Source organism: Canis aureus, chromosome 21 (assembly GCF_053574225.1).
Source record: "Canis aureus isolate CA01 chromosome 21, VMU_Caureus_v.1.0, whole genome shotgun sequence".
Taxonomy (NCBI): Eukaryota; Metazoa; Chordata; class Mammalia; order Carnivora; family Canidae; genus Canis; species Canis aureus.
The window spans coordinates 13,239,028-13,266,165 of NC_135631.1; the positions used below are offsets into that span (position 1 = coordinate 13,239,028).

The 27,138-nt window shown below is 36.7% G+C and overlaps 1 protein-coding gene across 6 annotated transcripts in view; it reads right to left on the minus strand.

Moving 5' to 3' along the window:
- The window catches only part of CKAP5 (cytoskeleton associated protein 5), a 106,934-nt gene that overhangs the window by 26,450 nt on the left and 53,346 nt on the right, over nt 1-27,138 (minus strand). For all 6 annotated transcript variants that reach the window (XM_077863101.1, XM_077863100.1, XM_077863099.1 and 3 more), the window contains exons 9-27: nt 26,668-26,772; nt 24,134-24,223; nt 23,856-24,020; nt 23,166-23,294; nt 22,432-22,614; nt 19,475-19,588; nt 18,723-18,833; nt 17,691-17,783; nt 14,534-14,719; nt 13,998-14,092; nt 11,058-11,115; nt 10,844-10,969; nt 9,914-10,053; nt 9,572-9,746; nt 8,875-8,988; nt 7,663-7,791; nt 2,844-3,038; nt 2,328-2,463; nt 886-974 (exon numbers count right to left, since the gene is read on the minus strand). In XM_077863101.1, coding sequence (XP_077719227.1) covers nt 886-974; nt 2,328-2,463; nt 2,844-3,038; nt 7,663-7,791; nt 8,875-8,988; nt 9,572-9,746; nt 9,914-10,053; nt 10,844-10,969; nt 11,058-11,115; nt 13,998-14,092; nt 14,534-14,719; nt 17,691-17,783; nt 18,723-18,833; nt 19,475-19,588; nt 22,432-22,614; nt 23,166-23,294; nt 23,856-24,020; nt 24,134-24,223; nt 26,668-26,772 — 2,433 coding nt within the window. The remainder of the gene's footprint in view (nt 1-885; nt 975-2,327; nt 2,464-2,843; nt 3,039-7,662; nt 7,792-8,874; nt 8,989-9,571; nt 9,747-9,913; nt 10,054-10,843; nt 10,970-11,057; nt 11,116-13,997; nt 14,093-14,533; nt 14,720-17,690; nt 17,784-18,722; nt 18,834-19,474; nt 19,589-22,431; nt 22,615-23,165; nt 23,295-23,855; nt 24,021-24,133; nt 24,224-26,667; nt 26,773-27,138) is intronic.

A 27,138-nucleotide genomic window follows, 5' to 3' on the forward strand; every position in this document is an offset into this window, starting at 1 on the left:
AGGCAGAGGCTCTGTGTAAGGATCCCAATGTGGGATTCAATCCTGGGACTCCAAGATCATGCCCTGGGCGGAAGGCAGGCGCTAAACCACTGAGCCACCCAGGGATCCCCAGAATATGTCTTTAAAATAATATTTGATTTTCAAAACTGGCACCATTATTAATTATTAATGTAAATGTAGCAAAAGTCCATTATTTCTAGTAGGCCAGAATTTCTTTCTAGTTCAAACACTGAAGTCATTCAGTTAAAACAAGTATGAGATCATTTATGTGAAACTGCTTCATAAACTGTAAAAGACTGGGGGAAAAAAGTATAGCATTAAGAACAGAGTCAAAAATACTTCAAAGCACTTGTGATCAAAATACTAAAATAAGCACTTGTTAAATTTGGGATGAGGACAGTGGGGAGGACAGGAAAAGAACAGCTTCACTGGACAGTTTAGAAGATAATTACCTATTTAAATTAACTCACTGAGTTAAAGGACCATGCATAGGGAAGGAAACAAATAACTGCAATATTCAAAGGAATGGCCAGAGTGCTCATTCTATATAAACATATAATAATAAATGTACTGGGGGCACCTGGGTGGCTCAGTTGGTTCAGTGTCCAACTCTCAGTTTTGGGTCAGGTCATAACCTAATGGGTCATGAGATGGAGCTCAGAGTCAGGCTCTGCGCTCAGCAGGGAGTCTGCTTGAGGCTTCTCTCCCTTTGTCCCTCCCCGGGCTTGGGCTTGCTCATACTCTCTAATAAATAAATAAATCTTAAAGAAAAATAAATAAATAAGAGTAGTAATGATCATAATTTGATCTTTTCTAATAGAATGACTCAGTGTACAAAACACACTTAAAAGCAATTCTATATCTAACTATGCAGAGTTAACATACCTTTGCTTTAGAGGAAACTCCTAGAGCTTTGGCCTTTTTCGGATCAGGCTTGGGTTCTACAGTGCTGGAAACAGAATCTTCAACAGGTGCTTTGAGAAAAAAAAAAGGCATCTACTATAAATATAAACTCTAATATCACTTTATTCTGAGTAGGTTAAATATATAATGATGAAAAAGCCTACAGTTTTAAATGTGTCAGTTTAGAAAGTATTTTCTTTTTTTTTTTTTGAAAGTATTTTCAATTAGATTTTTTTCCTCATCTTTTTTTCTGCCTCAATTACCTTTTTTTTTATTTTAAAGATTTTATTTATTTATTTATTCATGAGAGACACAGAGAGAGAGAGAGAGAGAGAGAGAGAGGCAGAGACACAGGCAGAGGAAGAAGCAGGCTCCATGCAGGGAGCCCGATGTGGGACTCGATCCCGGGTCTCCAAGGATCACTCCCTGGGCTGAAGGCAGGCGCTAAACCGCTGAGCCACTCGGGAGTCCCATGCCTCAATTACTTTTTAAGCATAACCCTAAGAAATTAACTTAATAAATTTCCATCTACTTTGCCAACAGTTAAGTTGAAGTTTTAAAACTATTTTCTAAATAACAGTTAAAAAACCCTCTTTCCAAAAAAAAAAAAAAAAAAAAAAAAAAAACCCTCTTTCCTAGATGGATACTTCCTTAAGGATAGGGTCTGTCATTGCTGATAGTATTTATTTACCATATAGCAAGATTCCAACAAATGTTGTAATTGAATACATACTTTGATACCAACAGTTGTACACTGTAAAATTTCTAACCCTATAGTATCAATAGTTTCTACACCACCAAATGAATAACATTTCATTTAAGCAGGAAGTCTAGAGAAGTGGTTACAGATTAGAGTTTTATTTATACATGATGAAATTTTAACATTAGGATGAAGAAATCAAGAATTTTCTCTAAGAGATTAGTAAATACTAGAATGAATCAGCAAACGGGCAATTCAGTGGAAGAACTCATTTGGGAATGAGGAAGAGGAATTACATGCTGGTTCAGGCACTGATTGGTTGTCCTTGTGCCAATCACTTAATCTTTTGGGTTTACTCATCTCTTAATAAAGGGGATTAAACTAGATGGTCTCAATTCACCCTCTAACATTTAATAGCAGAAAATGTATGGAAACCTTAAAAATAGTACAGAACACTCATTTTCTGGAGTATTTCAATGTGCTATTCCAAAACCCCTTTTTGGACTTTGAAACCAAATTAATAATATTCATACCTTTAGCAACAATTTCTAGCATAAACTTAACAAAATGTTTGTGGTAGAAGGATAAGGAGGGAAGGTGGGAGGGCAGGAAAGAGGACCTAGGATCTAAGCTGTTAGGAAATACAGTAAGAAATGAAGGCTCAATTTCTTTTTAGATTGCCCTATGCTACTTCCTTCCCCCTTAACCCTCTCAAAATAGTTACCTGAAGATGGCTGGAATTTGGCTGGAGCTGACCCTCCCATTGGTTTGGAACTTGCTTTAGCAGATGCAGCAGGCTTGGCTGGCATGTTAGCTTTGGCTTTCTCTAGCATGGCCAATACTTGATCTTTAGAAGTTGGCTAGGGAGGCAACATAACAGGAGAAGTGAGAGGCCACATACATGATACTCATACTATGCTTACTAACAGAGCTGCTGTCAAACACATCATTGAACTCCTAGTTTTGAAATACCTATGAAGTAAGGGAGGTGGCACACAGTGCAAGAGAAGTAACACATTATGAAGTCATACTAAATTAGCTACCATTCTAGAAGGTTGTAATTTTTGCCCCTGCAGAGTCAGGTTCTTTGAGTTCTGCGTACTGTTCGATATTGTAGATTTGCTCTCATTGGGATTTCAAGTGCAACTCCTAGGAGGTAATATGATCTCTTGCCTATATAAACTCATGTTCAATATTTTTCTAATGGCTTTTAACAGCAGCAAACCACAAGAAGTAACACCTTTAGTTTCCCGGTAGCCTTGGCCATTTTCTCATATCCCAGATGCATCATGAAAAACGGCAAGGCATCTTGGGCCTTCTTCCGCACATCTCCATTGCGATCCTCCAGGCATGAATAGAGATGGGGAACACAAAGGATAAGGTCTGTGGGGGTGGAACGAAGAGTTGGTAGTTTCTCAGCCAGCCAGCCCAGAAGCTGCCAAAAGAAATAAAGACCAGTTATACACTTCAAGTGGAAAATTATTACTTACATCTTATGCTTTATGACTGCATCAGTACCAAACACTGAATTAGTTCTTACGCTACAACTTTCCATTATAAAATCAGTAATTTTCATTGTTCAAGAACTACGCTGTATTTAAATAATATACACAAAGATGACAATCTTCTTTAAGATAAGGACATGGTGGGCAGCCTGGGTGGCTCAGCAATTTAGCACCACCTTCAGCCCAGGGTGTGACCCTGGAGACCCAGGATCCAGTCCCCATCAGGCTCCCTGCTAAGAGCCTGCTTCTCCCTCTGCCTGTGTCTCTGCCTCTTTTTCTCTGAGTCTCTCATGAATAAATAAAATCTTTTTTAAAAAAAAAGAAAGATAAGGACATGGTTCTTTGGACCATACTTAAGCATTAAACTCTAAAGTTCTGGGGCACCTGAGTGGCTCAGCGGTTAAGTGTCTCTGCCTTTGGCTCAGGTCGTGATCCTGGGGTTCTGGGATCGAGTCCCACACTGGGCTCCCTGTAGGGAGCCTGTTTCTCTCTCTGCCTATGTCGCTGTCTCTGTCTCTCGTGAATAAATAAATAAAATCTTAAAAAAAAAAAAAACTCTAAAGCTTTACTTTTTTTTTTTTTAACTCTAAAAGCTTTAATAGTTCTTAATGTATTTTAAAGATGAACAACTTTCACTTATCTTTTTAAAAAAATTCTAAGAATTTACCTAGCCAGAGAAAATGCAGAACACTTATCTGATCAGGGGAGGACAAGTTCTACCAGGACTTGTTTTCAGCCTTATATCAACAGTTTTTCTCTATTCCTTCAAAATAATTCATATCTCTATTTTTTAGTTGAAGTTTGTATTGATAATTGTAGTCATATGGAGTTATATAAGAAATAACACAGATCCCATGCACTCAGTTTCCTCCAACAGTAGCACTTTATAAAATTATACATAGGGACACCTGGGTGGCTCAGTGGTTGAGAGTCTGCCTTTGGCTCAGGGTGTGATCCAGGCGTCCTGGGATTGAGTTCTCCACAGGGAGCCTGCTTTTCTCTTTGCCTGTGTCTATGTCTCTGCCTCTCTCTCTCATGAATAAATAAATAAAATCTTAAAAAAAAAAATTATACTGTAGTATCACAACCAGGATATTGACAGATACAATCCACTGATCTTGTTCATAATGCCCAGCTTTGCTGTTGTCATTTTTGTCTGTGTGTATACTTACTTAGTGCTAGGATTTTAAGGATTTTATCACATATATTTTACTACATCTGACATCACAGTCAGAATTTTAAGCAGTTCCATTGTAAGGATCCCTCATGTTGCCTCCTTTATAACCACAAGCATCTCACTTCTCCCATTCCAATCCCTGGTAACTACTGATCTGTTCTCCCTTTCTAAAATTTGTAATTTCAAATATATTCAACAAATGGAATCATATGGTATGTAACTGGAGCTCAGTTTCACCACTCAACATAATCCCTTGGAGATTAATCTCAATTGTTGCACATATCTGATTCGTGTATTGCTAAATAGTATTACTGTATGGACATAAAACAGTTGGTTTAACCTTGCACCTGTTGAAGGATATCTGGGCTGTTTCTAGTTTTTTTTGTATCATGAATGAAGCTATGATTATCTGTGAATAAATGTTTATGCAGACTCAGATTTTCATTTTTATGGAATAAAAAGATCACAATTGCTGGGTCATATAGTAACTATACATTCGGTTTTGGGGTTTTTAAAAAAGACTTGAGAGAGAGACAGCGTTTGTGTGAGGGATGGGGCAGAGGGAGAGGGAGAGTCAGAATCTCAGGCAGATTCCCCACTGGGCCTGGAGCCCAACGTGGAGCTCAAACTCATGACCCTGAGATCATGACCTGTGCTGAGATCAAGAGTTGGACCCTTACTGACTGAGCCACTCAGGTGCCCCTTATATGTTAAGTTTTTGTTCTTTTTTTTAAAAGAGACTTTATTTATTTATGAGAGACACAGAGAGGCAGAGGGAGCCTGATGTAAGACTCAATCCCAGGACCCCGGGATCACGACCTGAGCCAAAGGCAGACACTCGACCACTGAACTACCCAGGCATCCCACATATAAGAAACTGCCAAACCCTTTCTCAGAGTGGCTATACCATTTTACATTTCCTCCAGCAGAGTGTTCAAATTTCTTTGCATCCTTGCCAGCATCTGGTGTTATCACATTTCAGTAATTCTGATAGTTGTAGTGATATGTCAATATAGTTTTAACTTACATTTCCTCATGGCTAATAATACTGAACAACTTTCATGGGCTTATATGCAAATATCCTCTTCAGAGAAACATCTATTCATGTATTTTGACCATTTTCTTGTCTTTTCTTTTTTTTTTTTTTTTAGTAGACTCTATGCCCAATGTAGGACTCAAACTCATGACACTGAGATCAAGAGTCGTATGCTTCACCAACTGAACCAGTCAGGTGCCCCATCTTTTGGCCATTTTCTAATTTTTTTTTTTTTTTTTTTTTACTGTTATGCGAATTCTTTACATATTTTAAATAATGGTTATCAGGTATTGAGTTTGCAAATATTTTCTCCAGCAGCGTACCTGCCTTTTCATCATCTTCACATGGCTGCAGAGTGTAAAAGTTCATAATTTTTATGAGGTACACCTTTATCAATTCTTTTTATTGATAGGACTGTGGTTTTGGTGTCAAATCTAAGAATTCCTTGCCTGAAGAATTTCTATATCCTGAAGTTTTTCATTGATGTTATCTTTAAAAGTTCTAAAGACTTGGGGTGCCTGTGTGGCTCAGTTGGTTAAGCATCCGATTCTTGATTTCAGCTCAGGTCTTCATCTCAGGGTCAGAAGTTCAAACCCCATGCTGGACTCCATGCTAGGTGTGGAGCTTACTTAAATAAATAAATTAAAGTTTTATAGATTTATGTTCTACATTTCAGTCCATGATCCAGTCTGAGTTAATATTTCTACAGGATGGAAGGTTTAGATTGAGGTTCAGTGTTTTCTCTACAAGTGTCAAAGGCTCTAGAGTCATTTGTTGAAAAGGCTAGCTCCTACACTAAATTACTTTGGTAACTTTGTCAAAAACTAGTTGATCACATTTGGTGGGTCTATTTCTGGGTTTTCTCTTCAGTTCTACTGACCTGGATCTGTCCTCTGTCTCCCAACCTCTAGGTCAGTTTCTTGATTATGTTAGCAATATGTAAGCCTTAATATATGGTAGAGTGATTATTTCCATGCTTTTCTTCTTTGTCAAGATTGTTTTACCTAGAATATAGATCTTAGAATAAACTTCTATTTGTCTATAAAAAAAAAAAAAACTTGCTGCAATTTTGATGGAAATTACATTAAACCTATAGGTCAATTTGGGGAGAATGGACATCTCTACATTGAGCCTTCCTATCTATGATCATGGCGTATCTCTCTATCTATTTAGGTCTTCCTTGAATTCTTTCATCAGCATTCTGTAACTTCCAGTATACACATTCTGTATTTGCTTTGTTAAGTGTACATCTAAGGATGTCATTTTCTTTGGAGTAATTGTACATGGTATTATTTTTTTATTTCAATTTCCATATGTTCACTATATTATAAAGAGATGTGATTGATTTTTGGGTATTAATTTTGTATCCTACAATGTTACTGAACTCGTTTATTAGTTTACTTGTAGATTCCTTAGCATTTTCTGTGTAGATAGCCATGTTATCTGCCATTAAGGATAGTTTTACTTTTTTTCCAATCTTTCGTTTCTTTTTCTTGCCTCATTGCAGTGACTAGAACTTCCCATACTATGCTAATTAATAATGGTGAAAATGGACATTGTTTACAATCTTATGAGGAAAGCATTCAGTCTTTCACCACTCTTTAGATAAGAATGATATTATCTATAGAGGTTTTCTGTAGGTGGTCTTCATCAAGCTGAGGTAATTCTTTTCTCTTCTATTACTAATATGCTCAGAGTTTTTGTCTTGAACAGATGTTGGATTTTCTCAAATCCTTTTTTGTGCGTCAACTGATACAATTATACGACACAATTATACTTTTTCTTCTTTAGCCTGCTGGTATGATGAATTATACTGATGGATTTTTGAATGCTGAATTTATTTTTATGTTCTGATTAAAACCTTTTATTTTACCATTTCAGAGTTCAAGAAAAGAGAAAATTTCACAAAAAGTCTAGTCCTTTAAAAAATTTTATTGTTAAGGGGCACCTGGGTGGCTCAGTTGGTTGAGCGTCTGACTCTTGACTTTGGCTTAGGTCATGATCTGAGGGTTCTGGGATGGAGCCCCAAGTTGGGCTCCCCACTCAGCTGGGAATCTGCTTGAGGATTCTCTCCCCCCCCCTCCGCCTCTTCCCCCACTTAAGTGTGTGCATGCTCTTTCTTTCAAATAAATCTTTAAGAAAATTTATTGTTAAAAAAAAGTATATGAAGAAAGGGAAAAAAAGAGGTACATGAGCATAAAAGTTTCAGGAATTTGGTTTCATTTTATTAACTGTTTCGTAATGAAACTCATTCTATCCATATAAGTATATTTATTAGGTAGGTCATACCTCTAAGAAGGTAAAATTCATGAGTAAAGCACATCATAATTGTAGTACTTACCTCTTGCCTCAAGAAAGGATTTTCCTTTTTGAGCTCTTCAGAAAGATCTTCGCCCTCTAGCCATTCCTTCATGCCTGTCTGTTCTGCCCAAGCATTCACAGTTGCTAGTGCAGCAGCCCGAACATTGTTCTAAATGGAAAGAATTAGTAAATATAATATCAGTTACGGTTTGAAGGTAGGGAGTGAAAAAGTTTGTTGCTTTGGCAACATGAACAATGGAGGTTTCTCTAAGGTCCACACGAATATACTTGGAATCAACTTCTCTGACACAGAATTGAGTTCTACAGTTGTACTGAAAATCCAAAAGGAGAAACAAAATTCCAATTGTAAGATCCCATTCTCCATTAAACTAGGCAAAAACAGTGACCTGGGCATAACATATCATGTAAAGGGAATAAATTCAGAGGTTTCATTTTCTGAAGTTATGTCCATAGTTCTCTACTAAAGAATGTAACTCTACAGGGAAGAGAACTCATAATAGTTAGACTGAAATTACTAACAATTTACAGGGTAGAAAACTCATAATAGACTGAAATTACTAAATTTGCCTGAACACTTAAAATTTTCATATTTATGTGTTCATAGAATGAGGTCTTACTGACAGGAAAATATTAAAACACTCCAACTCCTTACATTAAATGAATTGCACAAAATAAAGACACATTCAAATATTCAATCTAGGGCTAAATATAAGAGGCTTACAACTTTTGAGAAGACCAATTCTAGAACTGTGAAACTAAGTGACAGAAGATTTTGCTCCAGCAGTTCAGGAGAACAAGGAAGAAAATAAATACATGACCTCAAAATTCATAAATGTATTCACTCTTCATAACAGTACTTATAACAATGATGTCATAATCATAATAGCCAACATTTCTCAAGTCCATACTATATGAGATAGTAACAGGTACCTGATGTACAGATCGTTATTTAGCTCTGAAGAATGAAATTTCACAGATAAAGGAACTGAACCTCAAAGAAGATAAATAACTTATCTAAGAGTCGTAAAGCTAGTGACATAATTGCTCACTTTATGAAGGTGAGCCTGGGAGGTAAAGATGTTTATTACTATTTTCCTCCTAATGTTCTTTTGCCTACAAAGTTTATAGATTGTTTATGTATACTCTTACACGCAGATGTAAGAACTGCTCTTAGCCCAAGAATGTGACTGGCCTATTCCAGAAGGGAGCTGTGGTCAGCAGTCAGGTTTACCTTGCTGTCTCCAAGAACTGTGATGATAGGGATGCCTAAGTTCTTCACATGCTGCTTGATGTTTGGGCCCATGGCTACTGCCAGTTGCTGGAGGATATTCAATGTCTGTTGCACCTGAGTGGGAAAAGAGCCAACACTTGATGTTGAAACCAAGAGCAAACTGTATTTAAAGTTCTCTAAGTCAGCTGGTAAGCAGTCAATGCAGTAGAAAGTTTCAGGCCTACTTAAAAGACAGGATAGTCAGTTTGTTATGATGCCATTCTAATTAGCTTATGAGTAATTTACAGGCAGTGGCCTCTCCTTTTATCATTAGTTCTAACACTGGAGTATTAGGATTTTAGACCAGAAAGGATAGTGCTTTATAATTTTAAAGGTAAAGCTTAAGAAAATCCTGTCATAAAAACCCAAATCAAAAAATTAGAAATTAAGCATGTTTACACAAATAACAAGCTAGTTTTATAGAAGGATATTTAATATTAGAGTCCTATAAAAAGCAAGTCTGAGATTCATGAGAATTTGATTAATAAACCTGCCATCTACCAACCTATCTTGAGGCACACTTAAGAAATTAAAGGAGATTATTTTTAGTTCAAAGTAAAGTGACCATTCATTTCTTTTGTAGGTGAAGATTATTAAAAAGGAACTTCCTACAGGGAAGAGGGAAGGAAAGAAAAGAATAGGCATATGTTTTACGTACCAATATTTTATTCGAATCATTGAGTCGACCTTTCAAGGCAGTTGGCAGTTCACCTATATTCGGCTGGATAAATTTTGCTTCATTGATAATACCCGCAACTTCATCAAGGCCTTCTTTCCTAATCTTCCAATTCTTGTCACTAATCTTAGACACCAACTCTGAAGTGATTTTATCACTGAAAAAGCAGAAGACAGAATCCTTAATTCCAGACTCTTAAAGAAATGATGTCAAAGAAGTATTCTTGACTGAGAAAAAGAAGATTAACACTAAGAATTCACTACAAACCGCCCCCTCCTTCTCCCCCATTACATAAATCCAATAAACCATTTGCAACAAACCTACCTGATTTCTGTCCTCGGCAAAAGATCTACAACATCAGTGCCCACCTCATCTGGTTCATCTCCATCTTCTCCTTCATCTGTACCACTAATGCTGTGTTTGGAAATTCCTCTGGTTGGAGCAGGTGGGCTCTGCCCCTGCATCTACACACAAACAAATCAGTGAGGCTAATGAACTTGATGAACGGTACAAGAGCAAACAAGTTAGAGAATGGGCCTATGTTAAACTTTCCTATTCCTTCATACCACTTAAAATTTACACAGTTTAAGAAAGGGGGGAGGGGAGAACCTTAAGCAGGCTCTATACCCAGCACAGAACCTGACACAGAACTCGATCTCACAACCCTAAGATTATGACTTTAGCTGAAATTAAGAGTCAGATGGTTAACCAAGCAACCCAAAGAGTCCTCCCCAACATATATTTTAATTCCTACACAGATCCCAAATTTGAGATTATATGGCAAAAGTTTTTGTTTTTTTGCAAAAGGTTTTTTTATACAAACCTACTAGAATCTGACTTTCCAATCATGAAGCTGTCTTTTGACTTGGATGCCCAAGAAGTATAGAGCAAGTCTGCCCAAACTCAGCAACTTTGGTTAGAAAGTTTATTCCAGGAAGACCAAGTTTCTGTTTTTATTTAAAGCAATTTTAAATGTTGATATACTTTCTGAATAGGCAATATATTCAAATGTTTGATATTCCAAAGGTACAAAAGACATAAAGAGAAAAATTTCCCCTCCTTTACCACAGCTATCCAGTTGTCCTCCTCATAAACAAAGCCATCAATTTCTTATGAATTCTTCCCAGGGATACTTTATGCATATAAAAGCAAATACATATATAGTCTTAATTCCAAAGGGTTAAAAGCTTAAACTCAACTAACATGAGCATTCTCAAGTCTACTAATGGACTGTATCATTTTTGGAATCTTTACCTTCTCAAATTCTGCATCTATTTGGGATAGGAGGGCAGGCTTCTCATCCTCAAAGAACATTCGCAAAGAGGGACCAACATACAGATACATCACACCAAGCAGGGTGATGGCTGAAGTCCTCACAGCCTGGCAGACAAAACAAAAAGAACTTTCCAAATGAAAACAGAACCACAAAGATGGCTGCAATGTTCCTACATATGTGGTATGTACTCACTGGGTTTGTTGCAGCAAGAGCTGTCTTCACATTGCTAATGAAAGCTTTCACATTCAATCTAAAAGAAATAACATTTAAAATTAGAAACAAAAAAATGAAATCCTCAAAGTACTCAAGAGTTTTATAAAACCAGACTCTAGGACTGGTTCCCTTTGGCTCTGTCCTCAACTCTCACCTATTCTCTCTCCCCATTCATTTACAGGGAACATTATATACTGTCTACATGCTCATTACTCCTAAATCCCAGTGTTAACCTATCCTCTGAATTCTAGATTCATACACACACACACACACACACACACACACACACACACACACACACAGCCTTTGTAATACTTCCATTCAAATGTATAGTAGATGTCCCACATCTGTCAGGTCCAAAATTCTTGACTCTTGACTCAAATGCTGCTCTTCCCACAATCTTCCCTACCTCAGTAAAGAGCCACATCATTCCATCAGTCACTAAGGCCATCCTTCACTCTTCTCTCTCCTATACCCAGTAACCTGTTCAGATCTTTCAAATATATTCTGAGTCCTAATACTTCATCTCTACAAACTATGTCCAAGCCACTATATTTTGACAGGATTATTCCAATAGCTTACTAACTAGTCTCTTTGATCCATACTATCTGTTCTCTCCGACTACAGTCCAAATGATCCTATTACTTTTCTGCTTAAAATCATCTAATGGGGGATGCCTGGGTAGCTCAGTGGTTGACCGGCGCCTTCGGCCCAGGGCATGATCCCGGAGTTCCGGGATCAAGTTCCACATCCAGCTCCCTGCATGCAGCCTGCTTCTCCCTCTGCCTATGTCTCTGCCTCTCTCTCTCTCTCTCTCTCTGTTGCTCATGAATAAATAAAAATATTTTAAAAAAATCATCTAATGGTTTTCAACTTATTCAAAACCTGAGGCCCAATGTGACCTGGCCCCATTCTTTCTCATATATTATCTCTTCCTACTCCCGACCCACCCCCCCAACTCATTTCCCTCTATTACCTACTGAAGAACAATCACTCCTTGCTATTTTCATTTTTTAAAATTTTTACGATTTTTTAGTTGAGAGAGTGTGTGCATGTGTGTGAGTAGAGGGAGGGGCAGAAAGGGGGAGAGAGAATCTTTTTTTTTTTTTTTTAAAGATTTTATTTATTTATTCATGAGAGAGAGAAAGAGAGAGAGAGAGAGAGGTAGAGACAGGCAGAGGAAGAAGCAGGCTCCATGCAGGGAACCCAATGCAGGACTCGATCCGGGACTCCAGGACCACGCTCTGAGCTGAAGGCAGGCGCTAAACCACTAAGCCACCCAGGGATCCCCGGAGAGAGAGAATCTTAATCAGACTCCCCAGTGAACCCAGAGCCCGATATAGGGCTTGATCTCAAAACCCTGAGATCATGAGCTGAGACCAAGAGTCAGACACTTAACTGACTGAACCATTCAGGCACCCCCAAATAATTGTGTCTTTGCTTGAATGTCATTTGAGAACCTCTAGGGTAGTATTTCTTTATTTGGTAGAATGTAAAAAACTATATTGTTGGTTTTTTTTTTTTTTTTTTTTTTAAGATTTTATTTATTTATTTGAGAAAGACAGAGAGAGTGCAGACACAAGCAAAGTCAGGGGCAGAGGAATAAGTAGACTCTTTGATGAGAGAGAAGCCCAATGTGAGGCTCAATTCCAGGACCCCGAAATCATGACCTGAGCTGAAGTCACACACTTAACTGTTTGAGCCACCCAAGAGCCCCTAGAAAACTACTCTGTAAGACATTAAGAGGTATATAGTAAAAAACAAGCATGGCACGGAGAAAGGTAACATGGTATAGCAGTTACGGTATTCTTTCTTAGAATCTGAATGCCTAGATTCAAATCTTGGCTTTGCCACTTCAGAACTGTGACTTGGACAGATGACTCAAGCTTCCTGTGCCCCAGTTTCCACATGTTTAAAATGGGAATGACAATACCTCACATAGTTTTTATAAGAATTAAATGAAATGAATTATTATTTAGAAAGTGCCTGGCAAAAAAGAAAAAAAAAAAAGGAAAAGGAAAAGGAAAGAAAAAGAAAAAGAAAAAAAAGAAAAAGAAAAAAAGAAAAAAAGAAAAAAAGAAAAAAGAAAAAAGAAAAAAGAAAAAAAGAAAAAGAAAAAGAAAAAGAAAAAGAAAAAGAAAAAGAAAAAAAAAGAAAAAGAAAAAGAAAAAGAAAAAGAAAAAGAAAAAGAAAAAGAAAAAGAAAAAGAAAAAGAAAAAGAAAAAGAAAAAGAAAGTGCCTGGCATAGGGGCGCCTGGGTGGCTCAGTCAGTTAAGCATCTGCCTTTGGCTCAGGGCATGATCCCAGGGTCCTGGGACTGAGCCTAAAGTCAGGCTCCTTGCTTAGCGGGGAGCCTGCTTCTCCCTCTCCTCCCTGTTCCCACTCTCTTGCTATCTCTGTGTCTCTCTCAAATACATAAAATCTTAAAAAAAAAAAAAAAAAGTGCCTGGCATAAAGTAAGCTCTGTAAAATTTTGTTAAATAAACAAATGTGTTCAATATGCAAACAAGTTTGGGAAACAGTGGGTTAATAAATAAAGTTAGGTAAGCTTCTCTGTTGTTTAGGTAAACTTCTTTAATTCACCAACATGCATGACAGATCTCTAAACGAATGTGATGATATGTAGTAATTTCCAAATGTGTTTGACTAAAAATCCTTGGAACTGGCTTTTCTAAGGGATAGTTATTAACACTTATGGAAAGATAACTTAGAGAGCTCTAATGTTAGTGGACATAAAAATGCAGGAGCATGAACCAACATCAACTTTTGAGGAACAAAGGTAGTTTTGTTTTATATAGATATTAGATGACCCAGCTCTGGCTTCTCATAAATGGCAGAGATAGCTACAGCAAACAGAATAACAAGTCAGAGGTAGGCACAATATTTAATTATTCTGTACCTCATTTCTTTCTGACTTACCCAGAAAAACCAAATTCTTTTATTGCATTTGATAGCCAATTCAGAGTTTCCGATTGATTCTTGGGATTCTTCTGTGAGAAAGCCATTGACATAACCTGAAGCGAAGAAGGAAGAAAACACAAATAAGCATGTATTCCCTCTTATATATCTCACAGAAATATAGTATGGCATAAAGGTAGAAGTGGTTTTTCCAATGCTGATAGAATTGCCTTAGGAATGAAATATTTAACTAACACAAGAAAATGAGGTATGTGACAGTAGTATTAAAAGCATTCTGGACTTTACAACTCTTCATTAGTGATCACTCTGAATTATAATGTCTTAAGAGAAAAATCACTCTCATCTTTTAATAGAATATTCTTGGCCAAGATAAATTCTTATCAGGCAACTGTATACTATTAGAGGTAAAGATAAAAATGCACAATATAAAAATGTTTTGACTTGAGATGAAAAGAACTACAGTTTAATCAGTAACCTTAAATTAAAATTCAGGAAAAAGCCAGAAAAAGTTGGGAAAAGAAAGCTCTGTCACTAACCTGTTCAGCTGTCCATGGCAACATGCAAGCTTCTGCTATTGCTGTCATAGCTTCTTTTGCATTGTTCCCACATTTCACATCTCCAATCTTGTCCACAAGGCCATCCAAGACAATCTGAGCTGAAGTTTTGGAAAAATTCCCCTTCTGGGCAATCAGAGCAACTATGTGAAGCTTCATCTGCATCACCTGAACAAGGATAAGCATCATAAATTTATGAGTAAGCCAAAAACACTGATTTACTTATTTTTATGGCAGCCTAAAGATGTAACACAGGGATACCTGAGAACATGACCAAACTAAAAATTACAAGTTTATTTATTTATTTATTTATTTATTTTTAAAGTAAGCTCTACATTCAACATGGGGTGCAAACTCATGACCCTGAGATCCAGAGCTTCATGCTCTACCGGCTGAGCCAGCCAGATGCCTTTAAAAATGACAATTTTTTTTTTTAAGATTTTATTTATTCATGAGAGACAGAGAGAGGGAGAGGCAGAGGCACAGGCAGAGGGAGAAGCAGGCTCCATGCAGGGAGCCTGACGTGGGACTCGATCCTGGGTCTCCAGGATCACGCCCTGGGCTGAAGGCGACGCTAAACCACTGAGCCACGCGGGCTGCCCAAAAATGACAATTTTGACAAAGATGCAAAATAATTTTTATCCTTGCTATGAATTAAAATAGCTAATTGACAGCAAGAGAGAAAAAACCAAACTCAATGTTTTAAAATATTAACAAGCAAAGTTAGTACATGAAAAGTTTATGAACTGATAAAATTAGTTTCTCTATTCTCCTCTTAGGGTTATTTGCATATAGTACTGAATACACATCCTGAAATACATAATAAATGACCAAACTAACCGCATAACTCAGAGTTCCTACTAGTGTTGCTTACAAAAAACTACAATCCTCACGCAGATGTGTGTGCATGTGCGCGCGCACGCACACACACACACACACATACACAGAACTTGAGAGATTTCAAGAACTTGTAGATTTTTAAGTGGAAGAATGAAGAAGATGTGAAAATAATTTAAAGACGTTAATGTGATGATGGCAGATGTATGACTCTTGGGACCCCTTTGCTCATCAATATTTCCCTCTGTCTTGTTTGAATATTTAAATAACAGGAATTTAAAAAACAAATAAGGGGCAGCCCCGGTGGCGCAGCGGTTTAGCTCTGCCTGCAGCTCAGGGCGTGATCCTGGAGACCCTGGGTAGAGTCCCACGTCAGGCTCTCTGCATGGAGCCTGCTTCTCCCTCTGCCTGTTTCTCTGCCTCTCTCTCTCTGTGTGTCTCTATGAATAAATAAAATAAAAAATATTAAAAAAAAAACAAATAAATAAATAACAGGAATTGGTGAGGATGTACAGAAATTAGAATTCTCTTGCACCACTGGTGCAAATGTAAAATGGTGAAGCCACATTGGAAAACAGTTTGGCAGTTCTTCAAAAAGTTAAACACAGTTACCATATGACCCAGTAATTCTAATTCTAGGTATATATCGACGAGAATTAAAAATGTGCTCACATAGGGGCACCTGGGTGGCTCAGTCAGTGAGGCGTCTAACTCTTGATCTTGACTCAGGTCATAATCTCAGGGTCATGAGATGGAGCCCTGCATTGAGCTCCATACTCAGTGGGGCATCTACTCGGGATTCTCTCTCTCTCTCTTTCACCCTCCCCTTCTGCCTCTGCCTCTGCCCCTCCCCCTACTAAAAGATTAATAAATCTTTTAAAAAAATGTGCTCACAAAAAAACTTGTACGTGAACGTTCAGAGACAGTCACAAAGTGGAAACGCCACCAATGCCCTTCAACTTATAAATGGTTAAAGAAAATGTTCTACATCCATGTAATGGAATACTATTTAGTGATAAAAAAGAATGTAGAGTTATAAGTGCTACCATCTGGGTGAACCCTGAAAATATTATGCTAAGTAAAAGACATTTCATTATACGAATTGTCCAGGAGAAGTAATCCATAGAGACAGAAAGTAGAGTTCATAGTTGCCAGGGACAGGGGGAATCTGGGGAGGAAGAGTGACTGCTGATGGGTATGGGGTTTCTTTCTGGAGTGATGAAAATATTCTAAAATTATAGAGTGGTAGGAGTTGCAGAACTCTGAATATACTAAGAACTGCTGCATTGTACACTTCAAAATGGTGAGTTTTACACTCTCAATAAAGTTGTTATAAAGAAAAATACACATATAAAATTATCCTCTGTTATGGATCTAACACATAGGAGGGTATTAGCTCAAATCAGGTATGCTTTTTCACTTAAGAAGCTGCATAAAGAGGGGTTTTAAAAGTGGTGTGTAGGGGAGGAGGGCAGCACGAAAACCTCTTGGCAGAGGAAGACTTTCTGGAGCTGGATGGTATGGCTGAAGTGCTGGAACAGTGCTAAGGGAACACAGTGTGCAAGGAAGCCAATGATCCTAAAGAGAGAACAAGAAGTGGCAGAAGAGAAGCAAAAAAGGGACTAGCAGGATGCCCAAAATAAACCTGATATATTTCAAACTTTTGTTTCCCACAAGGTCTATGAATATCTAGAGAAGGAAACTTTTCTTTCCTGTATCACTTTTTTTAAATAAATATTTTATTTATTTATTCATGAGAGAGACAGAGAGAGAGGGAGGGACATAGGCAGAGGGAGAAGCAGGCTCCCCGTGAGCCCACTGTATCTTTCTTATACCTCCCTTTATACCTACTTTTTAGGCTAAATAATGGCACTGTTAAATTTTATCTCTATTATCAGTTAATACTTTCAACTATGTGGTAATTTTTCACTGGCAATCTAAAGACCTTTTATCTTTTATACAAACAAGTAAGAAACTTGTCTCCCTGTCCATCCCTTTCTTGACATGTGAAGATTAAGGGGCTTCTAGCCCTAACTAATGAGAAGAAAAATGCATATACATAAATTATACAATATATAGATATATACTTCCATATAAACTATCAATTACACAAAGGTATGGTTATGTGTTGAATCAAAATGTACACACTCCATTGTTTACATTTAAAGTTAGATGACACGTTGGTTGAGTGATTTTTTTAAAAAAGGCTAGAAATCATTAGCAAACTACATCTTTCTCAATTTATAGAGTATGATGGAAATTACTTTAATGAAAGATATTAAAATCTCCAATTAAAAATTACCTGAAAATTGGTTTCTTTCCACCCAGGTTTCTTGGCTAGCATCCTCACTAATGCCTGGCATGGCATTTCAGTTCGATCCATTAGTTCAACAGCCTTGAAGTAAAACAAAAGAATGATATTTAAGGGATTAATGGTTACCTAGGGAAAGGGTAGATACCAAAGTCAAGTAGGTGACTTAAAAGAGGAAGGTTACAGACGGAGCTCAAATAGATTTGTTTCTTGATTTGGATATTTGATGTACAGTTATATTAATACCATTGAAATTCCGCCCCCCCCACCCCATTTCAGGATTTAACGAAGAATTTGGTCCAAGGAATATAACAGTAAAAGTTTTCATTTGCCTAATGTATGGCAGAAACTGCTTATACATATTTTGACTTATCTGATTTTCCTAAAAACACATCACAAAGTAGGATAGGTTAGAAGTGGTTAAGTACTAAACTTCAAAGATGCACAACTCAGGTCTAAACCTGATGCATGGCACAGGCAGGACTGAAAGCCAGGTCTTCTGCCTCAAGTCCCAGTGCCCTTGTGGTTTCTACACACCTTCCTCATGAGAATCAGAGTAAATGTCAAAAAGGAACTTTCATGCTCCTTTTCAACAAGGATTTCTGAAAGGTGCTTCTCATACCAAGTAACAATGTCTGTTCTCCTTCTCATCATGACAACAAAGAGAGAAATAGAAATGGATGAGGGGTGGTTTAACTGGAGTGATCTGTTTGCCCATGAAAAGTTTAATGAACAAATACTGTGATATTAAAATTCATCTAAATCTTATAATTCAAAATAAACCTACTTTTGTTGAATATTAAGTTATGAGCTTACACAAGCCATAGATAGAAAGCAGATATTGAAAGATTAACACTACAGAGCTAAAACCGCACCCCCTCCCCCCCCACTCATCTTTAGTTAACAACCTAAAACATGTTCACTGGATACAAAACACAGTAAGTAGGGCAAGCACTTTGTCAATTTCATCGCTTCTATATAATGCAATGTTCTTTTGCATTCAACTCATCTATGTGCACCTACCTTTTGGAACTCTTCCATACAGGCCAGCCTTTCCTTCCAGTTACTGCTGTCTAGAAGTTGTATACAGGTAGCAGGAAGGACAGCTGAAGCTTTTTCTTCACATACTTCTATCTGTAAAATACAAAAACATTAAAATTAAGAATTGCTTGTGGCAGGGAATGCCTGGGTGGTACAGTTAGTTGAAGTGTCCAACTCTCAGTTTTGGCTCAGGCTGTGATCTCAGGGTCATGAAATTGAGCCTTATGTCTGGCTCGCACTCAGTGCAGAGTCTGCTTAAGATTCTCTCTGGGACACCTGGGTGGCTCAGTGGTTGAGCGTCATGCTCAGGGCTTGATCTCGGGTCTGGGGTTTGAGTCCCACTTCAGGTTCCTGCAGGGAGCCTGCTTCTTCCTCTGCCTATGTCTCTGCCTCTCTCTCTCTGTCTCTCATGAATAAATAAAATCTTAAAAAATATATATTTCTCTCTCTCTGCCCCTACCCCGGCCCACTGCGCATGCTCTCTCTCAAATAAATATATGCATCTTAAAAAAAATAAAGAATTGCTTTAGGAAACAGATGACGAGGATGTAAAAATACCGCAGGCCAAACTACATGGACACTCCACGTGTATGTTGTGGCACCATTTCAATAAGCTAAAAAATATCAATCAACTATATATGTTGTACAGCTCAGGAAACAAAGAACTCAAATATTCTCATAGGAACCGATTTTCCATGCTTTTCTGAGTTTGAGGCACCTCGTATGGTACTGACCGAGAGCTCGGGCTCCACTATCTCTTTGGTCTCTGGTCCTTTCTTGTTCTTGGTTCCAGCGCTCCCTGTGCTGCCTGGTGCAGCCGGCTTCCCCTTCTTAGGTGGACCTCCAGCCTAAAAGCAATTACAAAAAATAAATAAATAAATAAATAAATAAATAAATAAATAAATAAATAAATAAATAATAAAAAAATAAAATAAAATAAACCACATAGGACTCAGAACAGTGGTTTTTCAACTTTTTTTTGGCCAGCGACTCCCTGAAAATTTGATTAAAAATGAGGGACTGTTCAACCAACCAAATACAAGGTATTTTTGGTGCCCATAGAACTTAGCACTTTCAAGGACAGACAGACCTCCTGAAGACCATTTGTGGGGAAATCTACAGACCCCATTATTAAAGAACCTCTAAATCAGAATGAGCTAAAGAGATAAATGAAATGAAAATGAACTGAAATTATACTACATTTACAGATTAAGAATTAACATTTGATGCCTTAAATGCCTCTAAATCTTTTCTACATTAGTAAAGGGCAGTTTCTAACTGCCAGCAGCTACCCAATACTTCATCACAAGATACCCCAATAACAGGAAAATATCTTACTAACTCATCGTAGAGCTACCCAGTTTTGAATAGAGTGGTTGCTATGACGATGCCAGTGAATGGTCTAGTTATGTTGAAGAAGGCCACAGAACTCAATCTTTTTATTGCTGTAATCAACTGGTCTACTTGTATTTTCCAAGTATATGACCGACCAAATAATCTACAAAAGTAGATTTGACTCTACTTTTTGACTTTTTGACTTTTTGACTCTACTCTATGACTCTGCCTTTTCCTTCCTCATATCAACACAGGTTTTACTTTATTCTTTTATCTAATTGTAGATTATTATTAAATAACAACAGTACCAGCAGGCATTTTTTGTTTTACTCCTCACTTTAATAGGAGTGCTCCTAGTATTTCATCACTATGAAGCATGATGCTGACCTGTAGTTTTTAAGATCTACTGCTGTCTAAAGATCTATCTCTATATATTTAGTCATGTCAAAGTATCCATCCATTTCTATGTGTTTAAGAATTCTTATCAGGAAGACATGCTGAAATCTATTACATTCCTTTTCAGTGCCTGAAATTAGATTTCTTTGCATCTCTACATTTAGTAAGTTTTCGAATATTACTATTGAATTGTCTGTGCGATCCTGGAATAAACTTCAGTTGGTCATACTTTTTATTATACTCACTGGCTTCTATCTGCTAAGACTTTATTTAAGTAGCTTGATTTAAATGTACTTCACTTCAGTTTTGAAAGGTCATAAGAAAATCATAGTTTATCACAAAGCAAACAGCCAATAGCAGTAAAGTTAATATGGTAACATGCATCACTATTCACATCATTCCACTCATTTTGGATATTTGTTAAACTATGCCCCAAACCTGAAAAAGAAAAGATAAAATAACAGAGGGCCCAATTAGTCTTCAATATTCAGACCTCCTCTGAAACCAATGTTATCTTGAACATAATCTGAGCTTTTAAAAAGGTATAGTTAGTAAAACTAAAATGCTCTTTTTCATCAAAGAAAAACCTCCAATACTTGCCAGTTCATATCAGCAGTATGATTTTGCTGGTTTGTAACAACGACCCTATAGAGATTTCATTGTTTTCTGACCCTAAAAATAGAAAACTCTATACTCTTTGACTAACCAGAACACCTCTTCTAGATCCTTTTCTATAGTAAATAGCACTCTCTGTATAGAGAGGGACTTCAATTAACGAATCTCCTAATCTTTTTTTGTTTGTTTTACAGATATATATGTTTATTAGCTTAGTAGGTATATTGATAATGTATTTTCAAAAGAAGAATGAAGTAGATTGTTCCCCCCTGCCCTTTTTAAAAGGATTCTTTGTAAGAGAAAGTTGGCCAGCGTGGTAGGGTTCAGCAAGATAAGAAAAGGCCTTAAGGTACTGTTCCCAGGTCATTGTCCAGAGAGGCAACAGCTGGTGACAGAAGAGAATGGCTGCCAACTTCCCATTAGAATGCTGAAGAACACTGCATAATACAAGCAAAAGTACACATACTGTATTAGATATGTCTGGGTCCAAATCCCAGCTCAGCAACTCTAGCCATTCACCAAATGTGTCCCCGGTTCCTTCTGTCTGCCAGAAGCTCATCTATGCATGGGGAATTGAGCAGTGATAAGATCTTTATCCCTTAAAGTTTATAATATGGTGTGGTGATGAGTAGTAAACGAACAAGCAGACAATAAAAACACCAGAGTGAGCTGCAACAGCAGAATACTTAACCTTGCTGAGCCTCACTTTCCCTTTCTGGAAAAATGGGAATCACAAAACACTTATTTTAAGGGTTGTTTGATGATTAAATGAGATTATTAGGTAAAATATTTCCCAAAGTGATGCTTTATTAAATACCAGTTCTCTCCCCTAATTCATGGTGGGGTTCAGAGTGGAGAAAGGAATAAACTTTCTGTATCTACAGTAGATAATTTCATGCTTCACAGAGTCCACGGAACAAGTGTTCTCTAAAAGAATGCCATATTCACCTTTAGACATTTTCCTCTTTTCCACTTCTACAAAGATACAAGACCTTAATTGGTATGTAGACTTGGTGATATGATTTAACAGCATTATTAGCAAAATGACCAAGGTGATATTATTGTTAAGTGCTTTGCCACATTTTCTTTACTTAATGATACTTTACGATCCCTCAAAATGCACTCCTGTATCTTGATTACCATTTTTAGCTCTATTAAAGTTTACTTAGCCAAATATATTGTTGGAATACTCTTTGTTGATGGATGTTCTGCTCTATTTTCAATGTGGTAACGAATTCATTTCTCAAATGAAATCATACTGGAAGGACAACCAGGAACCTGAGAATCAGATCCCGCCTTACCAAATTCTAACTTTTAAACCGTATTTCCCAAGTCATCTATTAACCTTAGTAGTAGGTGCCTTTTTTAAGGGTCCTGGTTTGGGTGCTGAAATGTCCTTTGTGTCCTTATCTCCTGCAGCCCCTGAAGTGGCAGTCCTTCCAGGAACAGGCTTGGATTCCTTCTTGTCAGCTGCTAGTCCAGCTTTCTTGCCATGTACCAGCTCTACTTTTTCTGAACATTCTTTGATCTAGAGAATGAAATTGAGATGAACATCATTAAGCCCAACTCTGAAATATAATCACTGTTAGTACTTAACAAGTCATCTAAATCATAACTATATGAGAAGCCAGAAAGCTTCCTTTTCAGCAAAAATAAATTATCTACTTTCTTACATTTTATTTCTACACAAATTAAAATTATAATAAACATACAATAACATTTTTAATCAAAATTCATATTTAGAAGGGTAATTTTCCAGACAGTCGAAATAAATTTATCTTATAACATTCTTTTCACCTCCTCTAGGGACTGATCAATCAGCTTTATTTTTTTGTTTCTTTTTTTTACAATTTGGAAGTTATTTCTACTCATATCACCGCTATCGCTTCAGAGGAAATTTAAATGGTCAAAAGCTGTTTTCACAGTCCAGGCTTAAACTACCAGTGGCAAATGAAATAACCTTCACAAACTGATCAGCATTTTTGTCTTCATGAAACAGAATAGACAAAATCAAAACAAAATCTAATACACGGAGATAGAATTGTTGTCCAATTTCATTATAATCTATCACTAACTTACCTTATCAAGCTTGAGTTTATCCACATCAGCTAAGAATGGATTTACTGCTTTCTCACCCACCACTTTCAAAGCAGTACCCAATGCTTCAAATGCAGCATCTCTGACTTCAGGAGCAGAATCATTGATGTGCTATGGTCCAGAAGAAGCAAAATGATCTCAATACAAGATACTTTGGGTATTACTGATTTTAATTCAGACTAGTCATTGTTGGATAAAGAATTTGCTTTTTACAGTTTACTGAGGCTAATTAAGTGTAGCTTTCCTTTTGCTACCTGTTATTCTTTTACATATTCTTTTTTGGATAAGGAAACCTCTGGTAATCCATTCAACAAATAAGTGCTTCCTTTTCCTTCTACCCTCTATTTAAAATGCCTCATATGCAAACAATCTTCAAAGACTCCAAATTGTATGCCTGTGCTTGGCCAGATCCAGCTGAATACCATTATATGGGCCAAATAAGAAATAAAATGTTTAACAGTGGAATCATAAAGCTAACTTGTGCTTTCCTTTGGGAATAGGAACACAGGGTACAAGAATTTGGATTCAGTTTCCAGAGCCCTCAGAGGTCTGCTTCTCAAAAGATCATAATCTATAGTCTAAAAGTCAAGTAGTCAGGGTTCATAATTAATATGGAAAAAAATCTCCCCTAGGTATAAAAAAATTCCCCCAATTCCAAAGAGAAGTCTATACCTTAAGTAGAGCAGCACAAAAGGGCTTTAGCAAGCTCTTTGGCAGGGTAGAAGCAGTACAGTGGCGGAAGCTTCTTGCAATAAAAAGAGATGTCTGTTGCTTGATGGTTGGATTTTTATTATCCATTACTGCTAAAACATCCTCACTGATGTTCTGTAGTGTGGTCTTTAGAAAAGAAAACATGGTCAGTGAGATTTTCTCAACTGTAAGCATAATCAAAATATTACACTGACAAAATTTATTTTAAACAGAAGTGCAAATTCATGTTGTCAACTTACAGTAAGGAAGATTGCATCGATTGCCTCCTGCAGGGCTTGTACCACTTGAGGTTTCTTTTCTTTGAATTTTTCCAAAATGGTTGGCACAACCTATAATAGCGAACCACTGGAATATTAATTTGCTGGCAACAAAAATGCATGAGGTACTGACATGCCACATGAATGAACCTTGAAAATATGCTAAATCAAAGAAGCCAGTCATAAAGGACCACATATGTATGATCCATTTAAATAATTCCACAAAATATCAATTCTACACAGACAGAAGTAGATTAGTGGCTGCCAGTAGGCAGTGACTGCTAATGAGTATAGGAGTTTTTTGGGGGTAATGAAAATGTTCTGGATTTAGATGGTCATGACAGTTATACAATCTTGTGAATATATTAAAACCACTTACTTATAAACTTTAAGAGGGTGAATTTTATAGTATGCAAGTTATATATCTTGTAACAAGCTGTTATTAAATAATTTTGGTGCCACCAAAACAAAATGAACACCTAAGTTGGATAAAAAGTAATTTCCTTCTTGAAGGGCACAAAGATCTTACGCCAGAACAATTAAGGGATCCCATTCTGCAGTGCTTCTCAATCCTTTTTCTGCATCTCCACCTTAATACAACCATATAACCATTCCTATCAGTAACATCTTTCATTAGACAAAAAGATTCCCAACTAGATGGATTTAGGATAGGGGAACAGGTACAGTATGTAATTTTTCTTCCTCACCTAAGATTCTGATCTACTTCACTAAACTGAAATGTCTCCCACTCCTTTACTATACTAAGAAAAAGAAATAGTACTAAAAATAACAGCAATTTTGATCAGAAGGATATCCTCTTACTCATGTACTAAGTTTAGATCAATAAAGTTGGAATTTTTATAATTTTTATCTTATAAACTATCACTAATTCATTAAATATTTGTTGAATACCTATTACATCTATTGAGTGCCCGGTACTGTGCTAGCAGGCAAATTAAAGTTTATCTTTTAAGGTCCCAAAGATATAGCAAAGGTCAAAGGCATCCAAAAAAATATTTAAGATTTCACCACATAAGTGATAGAGACCAGAAGAAATATAGTTTCTGTGGAGAAATATAAAAGATTTTTCAATACTAGGAGTTAGTTATAAACTTGAAAATCAAGATGTTTTAATGGTTATAAAGCTAAAGTTCACCTTTATTTGTATTTTATGAAAAAGATAGCTTATAAATAGCTAAAGAAAATAAACCTGAACCATTAATATGCTTGACCTCAAATACTGTATATGACAGTTTTAAGGGGGTGGGGGGTGATACGCCAAACTATAAGCTTTATAACTTTAAGCTGCATAATAAAATGTCACAAAGCCAGAACCAGAACTAAAACTGGGCCAGGTAATCATCCAACTAGGATTTAGCAAATTAAAATGTAACTTAAAAATTGTTTTTCTAGATTAAATGTTACTAAGACAAAAATACATTCTTTTAAAAAAATGCTAATAAGTAACACAAAACTTACCAAAAGCTGATTAACATACTGATTACATGCATACACATAAGTATTGTATAATAATTACTGCTATAAAATATGGTTTATAATTTTATTTCAATTCATAATTTATATGTCTAAGGGTTTTAAGGATTCATTTTTATTTCCCTGGTAACCAGTTAGTCATGATTTATTTTTATTTGGTAGTGTCTTTTTTTTCTCAGTTGTCTGAAATTATTTTTAATGCTATGAGTAAGCAAGCTCCAAATACCATAACTGAGCTTACACATTAACTTCACAACATAAAACTGACACATGACTACAAACTATGAGGAGCCTCTAAAGTCAATCTAGGTAATCAAATGATCAAGTGGCAAGTTCAACTCTACAGTTTAGTATGGTCAATTTTCAGGATGCTATACCTTCTAAGTAGTTCAGACCAGATTTAGAGGCCAATTATAAATGCCACAATTAAAGAAAACATCCCAATTTATTAAAACGGTTACCAAATTTGAGTGCTTCTAAATTTATACAGAAAAGAGGGTATAGTCAACAAATGTCTCCAATTGCATTTCTTAGAACAAATCAAACTGATATACTACCAAGAGTGTAATCTATACAAAATGTCTCAAGTTTATAAGTATATTATTTTTTGAATAGGAAAACACTATGAAATACATTTTATATATTCATCTCACTTCTCGTTTTATACTGCCTTTCCTACTTCCATTTTACTTTGCCCTGGTGGTTATCATAAGTTTCATTTCATCCTGTTATACTGCATATCTTCTAAGAACAAAGCAAAATATTAATAAGTAAGCAAATCAATTCAATGAAGTATTTAGGCCATGTACCCAATTTTCTATGTAAAGCTAATAAATTTAGCTACAACACCATCTTTACTAAAATGTTGTGAGGGATTAGGCTCAATATTACTAAAATTTAGTGAAAAATTCACTTTGTCCAATCAATGTATAAAGATTTATTCCAAAGAGCTGCTTTAATCATAAAGCTAGCCTGGCAAACTTGGTAACGTTGATTTGTATCTAAAAAGGAGCGTTACTCACGTGTCCTGCATATTGTCCAAATTTCTTCCTCAGTCCAACAGCCAGGCCAGTAAGACATTTCGCTGCCAAAGCCACCAACATGACATTGGTGTCCTTTCCAACAACCTACAAAGAGGAGGAGGAAGAAAGGAAAACAAAACAGTCAGAACCCTGTAGAAGGGAACTGAAAAAAAAATTTTTTTTTTAAGATTTTATTTATTTAAGATGGAGAGAAAGAGTGTACACAAGCAGGGGGAGGGGCAGAGGGGGAAGCAGGCAACTAGTTGAGCAGGCAGCAGGATACAGGGCCCTGGGTTCATGACCTGAGCCAAAGGCAGACACTTAACTGACTGAGCCACCCAGGAGCCCCTAAAAATGTATTCTTAAAAGAACTCTGCAAGCTGTAATGCTAAAGGATAGCCCATTTTGTTTCCTATAAAAGAGGAAAAATTCTTCCCTGACAGTACCAAATTTGAGGGCTCCCCTTTATTC